At 41.0% G+C, this 13,212-nt stretch overlaps 1 protein-coding gene across 1 annotated transcript in view; it reads left to right on the forward strand.

Moving 5' to 3' along the window:
* The first annotated feature begins 385 nt into the window (after positions 1-385).
* The window catches only part of LOC126557229 (neuropeptides capa receptor), a 48,723-nt gene continuing 35,896 nt past the window's right edge, over positions 386-13,212 (forward strand). The window contains exons 1-2 of the mRNA XM_050212934.1: positions 386-703; positions 8,281-8,431. Of these exons, the coding sequence (XP_050068891.1) occupies positions 386-703; positions 8,281-8,431 (469 nt within the window). The remainder of the gene's footprint in view (positions 704-8,280; positions 8,432-13,212) is intronic.

Raw genomic sequence — 13,212 nt, forward strand, 5'->3', positions numbered from 1 at the left:
GTGACGGTTGTGCCGAGTGTGTGTGCATAGTGCTGTGCAGGTTTTTGTGTCCCATATCTACAAATTTTATGATAATTCCGGGTGTGTGTGCTTTTCTGTGTCTGCAACGACCAAATTTCCGTCGTCTTCTTATCGTCGTACCGTCGGCACTCGTGGCATTTTGGGCGCTAATTGCCTCCAGTGAAGATGATGACCGACGGCACGATTGGTTGCTAACTGCAGTTAACGCACCCGAAAGGCCCAGAAAAGGAAAAACGCGTAGTGATGAACACGTACGGTCATGAGCGAACGAACGAAACTGTGGCACTCCCCCACCCTGCGGTAGTCCAGTAGTGGACTTTTGCGAAGTCTAATCGCGTAGCAAATCTATCGCCAAACCGCCACGATGGAGTCGGCGGCTGTGGTGAATGCGACGGCACTAGCGTGGTCGCCATCGTCAGCCATGCCACCGATGCTGCTGCCGGAGACCAGTTCTTACGGGAGTTATGCGACCGGTGGCGTCACCATGTCGCTGGATGTTCTGCTAGGCTTCGGGTTGTTCGATGTGAATGGAACCATCGGTGGCGAGAACGCAACCAGCGACCCTACTACCGAGCTGCCCCATCCGTGCGATCCATCGAGCGATGAGTTCGATTGTTCTGTCGGCGATTTTCTGGTGTACGCGCGAGGTCCTCAGCGTATGCCGCTCTTCACCGCGATGCTGGTAAGTAGCATGGTGGGTGGCCTTGTGAATCACCCACGCCACACCGACACAGACGGTCGGCCAGGTGTACCGTAAATTGGTGTATTTAAATTTCCCCTAATTAATTTCCGTTTCGATTAATATCGTCTTAATTAACGCAAACACATTCTCGCTGTCGCGGCGTATCGTAGACGGGAGATTGATAGGTTTAGGTAATTGTAACTACGGGGAAAACCTCCACCTGAAGGAGGAGACTCCCACGAGCTTCCATCACCCTTGCAAAGCACGGCTTACCACGGGGCCACAGCGTTGGTGTAGCGTCCGTGACAAAACGCTATTGAATTAATTTGATTACGCAAAGGAGAAATCTTCAATCGTTGACTTTGGCTGCGTTTTGCTTCTACAGCTCCCCGCAACGCTCGCTGTGCAACGATGTGAACTTTATCTTTTTGGTAGGAACATAGCATCAAGGGGAGGGATAGTAAACAAAATAGGAAAAAAAACATGATAACCTGAGCTGAAGCGTTGCCTGGAAAACGATGGAAAAGTTTTTAATAGCTTTCGGAATGAGTTCAAATTAGTTTTGGGCAAGGTTGGATGAGCCACGCTCGGAAACGGACAACGTTAGACTTGGTAACCGTGTATTCGCCGGAAAAAATCTTACACAAAAACCGGGACGCGAAAAAAGGTGATTCCTGTAAAGCTGTCGCAAGATTAAGGGAAAGTCAACTTTGCTTGCTTTAGCTTTGCTTCCTAGAGCCAGTATATTGCCCGAACTAGATGGCATAATCTTAACGTATTCAAACCGGCATTCCTACACTCACCCAAAGTTGACACTCTAAAGGAACAAAAAATAAGGAACAAAAACTCAAATATTACTTACGAATAGCGCGCTTCGAGTGTCGAATGTGCTTCGTGTGTGTTTGCTAAGCTCTTTCTCGCTCAAAATCCGGGTCCTTCAGCAACAGAAAGCCGCATATGTGGCGTGCTATGTACGGTCCCGAAGTAGCTCCTTAAAAAGGCATCTCAGGTACACTTCCACGCTTGAAACTGCTCCACGGGGAACTGGAAGTGCTCCAAAACTTGTGCCCTAAACTACACCCAACAGCTGCCCTTTTCATGCTACACCGTCAGGATGCTGCATGGTATAAAAAATGTTAAGGCAAATGATAACTTCACACCGTGCGACCATTATGCCAAATGCGGGTGCGGACAAACGATAGTCATGTACGCATGTTGTAGTGCGTTCCTTGGCGGTGTAGCGAATGATGCACCTTGGCACGAGGTCTTTTTCGGGGTAAAATGTTTGGTACGAGGTAGAGTTTGGCAAGCAATAAAATGTCAACCGCGTGGCGAGGGAAACTTAAACTCCCACACACACACACCCACACACCATCCACAACTATGAAGTGGAAATACTGTGTATAGCATGCAGAAGAAAATTATCGACACTGTCGAAAAGGCTATGGGCAACAATGGTGTCGTCTAATGGTGGCCTGGTATGTTCGTAAGCGGATTTAGTTCGTTACGGTGGAGAGTAAACTTTTTGGTTGGGATTTTGACATGAAGTTGGTTGGCCCCCGCAGGCTGACGGTACATTGTGCCGGAACGGAAAAACCGCATTGCACTGACCTTTTCTTAAGGAGTCTTCTGGGTTTGCTTGTAGCCGTAGCTGTCCATTGAATAAATTACGGTTAAAGTTTGTTGTAGTAGATGTTATGGCGGCGTGAACCATGTACGACATGAGTGGTCTGTGTATCCTGAGCAGTTATGCTAATTAAGGGGATGTTTCATAAAAGACGAACGAACAATAGTTAAATGTCTGCTTTGTCAGTGACAAGGATAACAGATTATACAACCAAAAAACATTGTGATATGAAATGGAGACCTTGTAAGAGATGATTGCAAATAGCCTGTTATACCGTTGAGAGAGTTAGTCAAACATCACAACAGGGAATTTTTCCTTTTGACAATAGTTGGTAGATAATTCTGGTAGGATTTCATCTTTTTCTTGGCTTAATTAATCAATTAATATATTAATTATACATTAAAGTTATACATTAAATATCTTCAACATTTTTATCTCCATTATGACCAATATACGTTAACGTTATAAACATAACGTTCTTCTTTTTCTTGGCTTAACGACTTCTAAGGTCACGCCGACCATCGAATGGCTTACTAGACTTGCCGAAACCACGTAGTTGGATAGTCAGTCCTCACTACGAGAGGACGGTCCGGATTAGATTTGAACCCGGGTCCTGCCATTTGAAAACCGGCTCTGATGTAGCCGAAAGCACCAGGCCGCCCCAAACGTTACTTCTTGTTTATAACGTAGTCAACACAGCGGTGTTGTCAATACGGCGTAGAGCCGTCATACTCATAAATAAATTAAAAAAACGCAAATATAATTCATAATATTTCATTTGTGTACTTTTTTTGAGGGCTTTCAGGATAGATGAGTTTATAGAGATGGAGATGCTACTACTGTACTCGAAAAATAAAGTGACTTTGCGTTTTTTTTTTCTTAAATGGTTTTTTTTATTAGGCTTAATGTAGGTCATCACCTTCAAAGTAATCCCCTTCCAATGCAATGCACCTCTTCTACCTCTTCTCCCACTCCTCGAAGCAGGTGGAAAACGCGGATGCTTGGATGTCCTTTAGTACCGCCGTCGCTGCGGACTGCTATCTGCTCGATAGTGTCAAAACGGTGACCCCAAAGTGGCCGTTTTATCTTTTTGAAGAGCCAGAAGTCGGCGAATACGGCGGTTGCGGAACAATGTGAGTGCCAGTTGTTGCGAAAAACTCCCTCAAAATGTTGGCCGTATAGGAGGGCGCATTATCGTGGTGCAAAACCCAACTGTTGTTTTTCCACAAATCCGGCCGCTTTCGCCGGATGGAGGTTTCGAAAGGTGTGGTATCGTCAACCGACGATTGTTGACCACCAAATCCTTGATTTAGAAAACAAATTGTCACTCATAGCCGGGTTGATGTTATGACTTGAAACGTGGCAGAACTGTCAAAAACATACATATTGACAAAAGCAACATTAAAACAAGAGGCTTCCTTTGGCGCAAGAAATTTGACATCCGATGTCACCTTACTTGTCGGACACAGTAGTACATACGCACCTATTAGGTAGGCAATGAGCATGATTTATTAGTTAGTATAATGATGTCACTGGTAGTTTACAATGGTAGTCTCTGGTAGTTCTTTCATAATTATAATTCATATGTTAATAGTAAAGTAAATTATTTTCAAACTTCATGGTTTGTCAGAAATTTTAAACTAATGCATATAATAATACCAACATTCTCCACAAAATAATCCACTTTGTTTCACTAGCTTAAAAATGTGTTAACGAGTGTTAACGTATTTTTTTCAACAAATCCTCTTATGTTGAGAGAGGGAGAAATAAGATCAACTTTGATAATGAACGCTTCCTTCCCGTTTTGTCGGTGGTGCGATATTTACCGTGTGGTAAGGCGTGAAAACATGTCTCGCCAGCCACTATAAACCTCCACCTCTTCTCATGGTAATTGCTAATCAACAAACGCTTGAAACAACCGCAAACCAACATAATTAACTGGGAACTCCGTTGTGACCCGTGTACCATTTGGGTGTAAAATAAACTCTGGGACAGATCTGACTTCCTGGTGAGACCATTGTGCTATCGGACGGGTTTCGCATTTGATGCGTCTCGAAGGATTTTAACTCCCTATTCGCTAGAAGTTAAGGCATCTGCACAGCAGCAACTACTCGCCATTCAAAAGATGGGTTTACCAGATGGTGGGGAACCTACTCTACATATTAGCTACCAGGAAGGTTGCAGAGCACCAAACAGTCAATGAAACTACCACACAGAATGGTTCAATAAATGCATTATGGTGCAGAAACAATTAAAGTGAAACCATATCGTTTCACGCTAGAGAACGCCCAGGTTCACTTTGCCTCTCCCAGGATGTTTGCCCCAGTTTGTGAGGTTATTTAGGTGAAAATGGGAAAATTAATGATGATCGGCTTTAGGGTTGGAAGCTCACTGCTGCTATGGTGACCGAACTATGGCAGCACAGTATGGAAGAGCGGTGTGTGTATGTCTGTTTGTGGATGTGATGCGCTGCAATCTCTACGGCCATTATTCCGGTTGTTGCCCAACTGACCGAGCGATGTGTAAGCGAAGGACGTCGTGTTTGTTCAGTTGCAGCAAGGACAATCCGCCGTAGGAGTAGTACGGGTAGCTGTTGACTGTAGATAGTGTTATCAGGCGACCTCGTTCATTCCGACATCATAATGCCGGTGGACAACTTTTGACGACCGATCTACCATGGTTAAGTGGACGTTCGCTGACGGAATTGACTACAGGCACACTTTTGGGGATAGCCAGGAGAAGCGAGCGAGTCATTTATGAGAGTGATTATCATCCGGCAGACAGTTCATTATGAGCACAAGGGCAGTACGACCACAAAGCGTACAACGAGAAATTCAGACTATCGATAATTTAGTGTTAACTTTAATACAAAAATGTTGTTTAAGAATTTCCATTGCACTTTGAATTTTTTTAAAATTGATGTTTGTAACATGAGTTATTTTTAAATTACTACTTAATTACACAAGTTTTACTATGAACGTTTTTAAGAACAGTTCGTGCAACAGTTTTTCTATCTGTTTTGCTCTGTTCCTATTTGTTTCAATGGATGTAAATGTATGTAGTTACATATTGACCCATTCCACAACATTGCAGATGGTGCTTGTTCTGAAAACTAGGATAAAACTCACTGTCACCAACGGGAAGCTTCCTCGTACCGTCTCCATCTTCCTCCAATAAACATCACCTTCAATATTCTCCATCTCCTATGTAGTACAAAACTCCCTTCCGTACGGCAAAGCATTGGTGCTGATGTGGCTGCATATCGGTTGTGCATGTAGCACGGGAGTTTACCAGATATTATAACTGAAATTTTAATTAGTAAAGTTATGTCTTCTGAGACCCTCCCTTCCGGCAGGCAAGCTCAGTTAGGAATGCACTCGGTACCGGTTGTGGTTTGCATCGTTCACAAAGGATATCTCGTCTAATTGCGGCTCTTCTTTACCATCATCCTCCGTTCGATGGGATTGATTAGTGCTAGTGAAGTAAGAGTTCACTTTTGAAGCTTATTATGAACGCACATGCTCCACGCACTTAGCTTTGAAGCAATTTGTAAACAATTTAAACGTTGTTGTGCATCTATGCTAATGTGGAACTGATAATGGGCTCGTTGGAAATTCCGGAGCTTAGAGCCTTAGGGAGGTTATAGGGTTCATTAAAGGTGTTGGGATTAAAAATCAGGTTAAAAAATATAAATAAATCATTGACTTAGTTAGCTATTGTATTTTCAAGTTTTTTTGTTATCATTTTTATTTGGCATGATGGCAATGATGGCACACACCGGTCCGGTGGTGAGGCGACAACGGCGGTGGTCTTCGTACGGCAGGACCGGGGTTCAAATCCCATCCGGACCGTTCCTTCGTTGTGAAGACTGACTATCAAACTACGTGGTATCAATGAGTCTATTTAGCCATTCAATGGCTGTTCGTTAATCCAAGAAGATGACGACGAATAATAATAATGGTTCTTCCTTCTTCTTCTTGGCTTAACGACCTCTCAGGTCATGCCGGCCATCGAAATGGCTTTCTAGACTGCCGCGATACCACGTAATTGGATAGTCAGTCCTCACTACGGGTTGACTGTGTCCGAATGGGATTTGAACCCCGGTCCTGCCGTTTGAAGACCGGCGCCGCTGTCGCCTATACCACCGGGCCACCCCGGTGGTGTAGTATATTGAGGCAGGTATATTGATGTTTCTGGGATTGAATTAAACATAACGATTTTGTACAATTTTTATTTACTATCTAGTTCCTGTTTAATGCATCTAAATGATCCGGATGCAGCGAATCCCTATTTGGTTTTGAACTCTTGAATTCTTAGTTACGTACCGAGTGCCCTTTTCATACTTACATGCCTACACAACCTAAATCCAAAACCGGATGCATCCTCTATCAGAATCCCAAACTCGATTCAATTCCCATCGGTAACCTGATGCCAATCCAAATACGGATATCAATCTTGATCCTAGTACCCGATCAAAATTCAAGAAGTCTCGACCTCTGATTTGGGATCCGGAGTTCGGATCAATTTAGCTAGGGAATGGATTTGAATCCGAACTGGATTCTACTTTCCAATATTGATACAAGGATCTTTTTGATAACCTTACCTAATCTTTGTCCATCCAAGGTGGACGAACTATTGATAGTCAAATCTTATGAAAAGCTGAACATTTTTTAACAGTCATTTTTACGGCAGTCATGTCCCTTGTACGTGCTGATTGCTGTAATGCCCGACGGCATTAACATTGAACTTCACCAGTCTTTTTTTAGTCTATTCTTGTCCGATGAAAATAGCAACCCTTGTCGTTAATTCTGTGACTAGATATATTGACTTATTGTAAATAATTAATAGCAGAGAGCTTCAGTAAAGATGTTTTAAGCTGAACACTTACATCTTTTTTGATGTCGCTTCAAAATTAAGAAAAGGCATCACTTTCATGATCACTCAACCAGACAGTATTGTCTAATTTTCAATGAAGAATTATTATAATTACAAGCCCAACTGAATCATGCCTATAAATCAATGAGCAATTGGGCAACGTTTAATAAACGTCCTCATCTCATTACTGCGTAGGAGCATTTTTCGTCGCTAATTAAAACATGTATAAGTGAGTTTGACGTGGTGGGTAGTACGCAAAATTAAAATTCTTCTCCTTTATACTATAATAAACGCCAACCAACCGTCACCCACAAAAGCTTTAAAAAACCAGAAAAGCTTCCAAGTATTCCTTTTTTGCTTCAATTGCGCTGGGTGTGATTAAGTTTCTATTTAATTTTCCATTTCTACTTTGCATTGACGGTGCAGAAAAATCAATTTTCATCCAGACGCTTTTTCCCCTCGTGGTATGGTACCATTCCACGACTCGCTCTCCTCTCTCCCTCCACCTTCAGTGGTCTGGGTAAAGCACTCATAAAGCATGATTGAAAGCACACGTTTTTCTAGCTGTAATTTCTTCACTTCCGAAAGGGGAATCGATGAACGGTCTTGCACAGTTTTCTCGCGGAAGGTAATAAACATAAACTTTTGCTTCCCATTTCCACAGATTGCCTTTATTGCGTTCAATTTGAGCGCAATCGTGGGAAAGAGTTGCCATTGAATTCAAGTGCATTGAAGGCGGAGAAAATGGCATCGCTAAAGTGCTAAACTTTTCAAGTTTTTTGCATCTTACGCTCAGCGCTTTTACCGATAAGCTCTTGGGATGGAGAAGGGAAACGTGAATTTAACTGATGAGTTAAAGGGATTTAAAAGACATTTCAAGATGAGATAACGAGCGCGAAATTTAATGAGGTGAAAGTGTTAATGTGAAAGTGCTTTTTTACAGATAAATATTAAACGAAAAACGAAAAACTTTGAAGGCTGGTTTCAGATTTTCTTTCAAGTAATTCTAAGGGGATTGCATTTAGTTCTTGGTAATCTAGAATTGATTCAGACTTTCCTTTCAACATCTTTACAGGTCACGATCCTGTTCGTCGGTATACTGGTGACTGGTGTGATAGGAAACTTGATTGTGTGCCTCGTGATCGTTCGGCATCCGTCGATGCGGACCGCCACCAACTACTATCTGTTCAGTCTAGCCGTGTCGGATCTCATATTTCTTCTGCTAGGTAAGCTAATCTTTCGTCTTTCGGATGTTGTTTATTGATTTTTTAATTTATTTATTTATAATTAATTATGACGATACAATGCCGTATTGTAAACAACGCTTGCGATAGCTAAATTATATAATGATAAGCCTTTTCTTCCTTACTATTTACATTATCCATGAAATACTCGGTTCCTATCTAGCAGATATGTTGTGTATTATATTTAATTTATGTTCTTTATTGAATGCTGAATACATTTACATACAAAAAAGGAACCGAAACCTATACACATATCAACCTTATACATGGTTATCAGACAATTGATTCAAACCAAGTCAACTACCAACTTTATGTGTAGCTTCTTAATTAATAAAACCACAGACTCATCGTTCCTCGCTTTCAACCAGCTCTATCACAATCGAGCAATTTTTTAAACGATAAAAACACCTAAGCGAAGCATATTTGGTCTGCTCAAGCAAGCGCGCGTTTATCGTGTGCACTGAAATGTATGATTTATTCCCCGTCTATCGATTGATTGAAATTGATTACAAAAGGGAGGGAGATAATTATTCATCGATGTTAAGAAAAGTTATGTGACCCGTGAAGGGTGAAACAGGATTTCAAAAATAAATCATTCAATTACAGTTTCAAGCATTCTTCTTACGGTTGCCGACATCATGGATCATTATGTAAAATTTCATCATTTTCTTCTAACTTTTATGTTAGAAGATGATACATTTCATCTGATTTCTTTCACAATTTTCCCCTCTAGCATTTCATTTATCAACAGAAGCGATATAAATGTAATATAATAAACCTTTGCTGCGCAAATAGTCACCTACGTTTGTCGAATTTTTAGTTGCAGCTCGCTTTCTTGGGCTGGTTGCTGAGGTCTAGGGGTTCATGATCGCCGTAAAATGGTCTTACCGGATGTGACAACTTTTCCTTAGCATTTCGACTTTCGACCAACACCTAGCCATACCCACAAAAACGAACCGTACCCTCATCAAATTGAGTTATGCTTCACTGGTCGTGACCTCCTGCGAAAAGCTGTCCGAACATAAACATTCGCTCGGCTGCTGTGTTGTTTTCTCGAGACGCAGCAGGATTTAAGCGGGTAAAAATAAAAGCAAGCAGCCCTTCTCACTCACTGCTCACGAAAAATCCCAGCATCCCTTGGTGGTCGCCTTTAAAGCGGCTTTTGGTGTTACGAATGTAAAGAAAAGCCTCCGAAAGAAACATGACCGTTTTGGGCCAGGAATCATACGCCGGGCAAATCACGACTCATGGTGTGGACGTTAGCGTGGACCTTGGAATGCCTTACCAAATCCTTCTGCGGGTGGGAGAAAGTAAGGAAGAGTGCATGATACCGATGTGGAAACAAACGAGCAAGCTGATAGACGACAGTGAACAAATATTTAGGATTTATAAGCTTTTCTTTCTTTTTAACTTTGTTTTCTTGCTGCTGGTCATGATATCCTGGTAAGGAGGCGAAAGGGGACGTAGTGAGGAGAAGGTGAAGGAGAAGGGAAATGTAGTGTATCGTGTGCTAGTTGAAACAGGTTAGATCCTTTTCGCCTCATGCCAAACAGCATCTTGGTCGTAAGTGCAGTGAAGTTTGGGCTTGGGAAACACAACCAACGTCACAAATCAGATCGGTGCTGTTGATAAACATGTTACTTTGTAAGCCTCCACCAAAACCTCACCCAGAAGCCTTTTAAACAAACCACCTAGCTACACGGAGCTCGCCAAATCTTGGCCTATATTTTTATGGCAGAGAATGAACTAAAATGAGATCTATTTCCTTTTCCATGAAGTAAGCAATATTTACATCATTTTGGTTGCAATGATGTGCTTCGGAAAACCGCTAGCATCTTTCCATCACACTATGCACGCTTTCTCATACTCGGCTTCTAAAGAAAACAATTTCTGCGTGCAACTTTTCACATTTGAATGAACCGAAAAATTAATTCACCGAAAACGGATCCAATATCAAAGCGATCTACGAGATGTGGGTAGACTTTATTTGTGGTTTCCTTTCGGAAATCGCGCTAGAAAAATTGTGACCAGCACAGTGAACCAACAAACGATATAAATAACTCGGCTGCGAAACTTCAGCTGGAAAAAGATAGAACGTTCAACAGGCCCAGGACAATGCACTTGTCCTAGGAGGATCATTTTAATATGGTTGTCCCAGCCGTATCATATTTCAACAACGGTCGGAAGCCGCCGAAGCTACACGAGTAGAGAATAAAGTTTCAAATTAGTGTCTCCGTTGGGAATGTAATTGAGACACCATCAGTGTAGAGGACTGGAAAGCTAGGTAGAGGAAAACAATTTGATGATGTCTTTCTTAAGGGTAACTAGGAAATTTGAGGAGCGAAAAGGGAGAACTTAACCGTTTTCCTTGGTGATCAGTCATGACTCAAGTGAAGGAGAGTTAGTAAGCAGCCAAAAAGACAGTTTTGAAACAAATGTAGCCTTAGTTTGTAGAACATGGCGCAACATTTTCATAATGGATTTGTTTACAGGTTTTGATTCTTGGAAAACCATTTGTGTATTCCCTTTGTTCCTTGGATAATAGCAGTGATTTATAGTTAAGGAGTACGTCAACCCTACATTCGTTTTGTGTGTTGTAACTATCTTTTTGTTTTATGATTACTTGTACGAGCTTCTTGTACCTAATGGCTATCATTTGATCCTTGGACGCATCTACAGTATTTCATAATTTATTAAATAGTGGTATCAAGTTTAGTTTAATGAATGATTTGTTATGTCCGTTTCATTTTAAACTTGTACAGAATTATACTTTAGCCTAATTGAACCTACGATTAATATTCACTCTACTGTTACATAGGCCGTTCAGACTTAACCGGGTAAATGAAACGTTCACAGAGCTTATTATGAAGCATGTTGTTTGCAGAAATTCCTTTTAGGTTTACAATATGGTGTCCATGAATGTAACATCTAACAAACCAACAATACGCATGTTTGGAAAAGGGTACTGGTCCTTAGAATTTGAAGAAATCGCTATGCTTGCTTTCATAAGCGATATTTTGGTTACATTTTGGTTAAGTGTTTCACCTATTAGCTATAATTTCGAAAGTAAGAATTTTCCATCGATAAAGGCCGTTCACGAGCTCCACCGGTTTTCGAGTACGTGCTAGACGGACTGCTTCTCAAAAGACAACAATATTTTAAGGATCTGAGCGTTTTCTTCTACGCTATTATGTGCTTTAAATTTAATGTGATTTACGCTATTATGTGCTTTAAATTTTTTTCTGTGAAACCCACAATATGTTGTCAAACTTAAAGAACATTAATCTAATTCATTGATTCTTCTGTAAATAAAATAGGAGGAATAGAAGCGTCTGAGAAACCTTTAATTGAATCTACTGCTTTGAAGGTTCTATATTTAAGGAGCAAAATAAAGAGACTGAACTTTATTATAGTGTATTCAGTGTGGTCAGATAGCGTTGCTGTGCTATCACACGTTAAACAGTTTCTCTAGTTTCTTTAATTGCTGTAGTTTGTAGCCTCGGGATACTACAACAATTTTGAAACAAACGGGAACAAAGTTTAAACTATCAACACTAAAACCACCAACAAAGGTACAATGAAGAAACAAAATCGAGCTCTTTTTCTTCTTCACTTTACCATCAACTACCCTTGAAGTGTTTAGGTTTTGCGGTTTTTACGAAAGCAAAGGAAACCAACGCTACTTACATCTTACCAACTCTTTCCCCATCCATTGTATTGTTCACGTCGGCTTGTATCATTTGAACAATTTCGTAGAATCGTCGTATCATCAGTACAATTGAAACCTTTTCCAATGGATGGTTGCATTTCTATTTGACGAGCATCCAGGATAGCAAAGTAGAGGCTAAATCTACTTTAAATGGTCTAGAAACTAACCAAACCTCAAAACCTAATGTAATAAGCAAAGTTCTCCCTGTCGTAATTTAAAAAAAAATCAAACAAACGCTAGCAGAGCAAAGCGATGTCAGATGTGTTTGCCTTTAAATACTGCTAACCACAGAAACCCGAACCAGATGTTGCAAACCTGGTAAGAAGTTTGAAGCAGCAGTGTGGTCGGTTTCCTGTGCGGTTTTTACATCCAAAACTCGAGACCAATCGACTTATCGGCTGTTCAGTGTCTACCCAGACACACTCTGTCTCATACGCACACACACACACACACACATAAGCCCCGGCATGCTTCTCCCTTCATCCTTTTCCGGGTGTCTGGTTGATGTAAAAGAACAAAGGGACTAAGGTGGTCTTATAATAAATTGAAGCTCAACATTTTATGCATACGTAGGGCTTCGTCCGAAAAAATAGCTTACAGGCTCAGGCTTTAGTACGGCTGAAGCTTTTCTGTCTAGGTTGAGCGAGTTTAACGAACTAGTTTATTTGCAGGTGTAAATTGACCGATGAAGGTAGGATTATGCCAGTAGCCTGATTCGTCAATTACGGGCGGTACGACTAGTGGTTGCCTTTTTCTGCATAAGCCTTTCTATGTTCTTGTGGAAGATGAACCACTTAAAGACTTAAAGAAGCAACGTAAAATGTTCTTTGACACATTTTGTATGTATTTTATTTGTTTATACACCCGTTCGTGGGAAATATGTTATTTTATGTTTCGTGATTGTTAGATATTAACAATTTCAATATTCGCCAAGAAGCAGGATTATCAATCTGCTTGCTATACTCTTTAGCTCAGGATGATTATTGTCACCGAACTGTAATTTTGTGCTTTTTTTGTTATTCGACTTACCAACAACATTTTTGAAAGGTATTAA

This window comes from Anopheles maculipalpis, chromosome 2RL, assembly GCF_943734695.1.
Source record: "Anopheles maculipalpis chromosome 2RL, idAnoMacuDA_375_x, whole genome shotgun sequence".
NCBI lineage: Eukaryota > Metazoa > Arthropoda > Insecta > Diptera > Culicidae > Anopheles > Anopheles maculipalpis.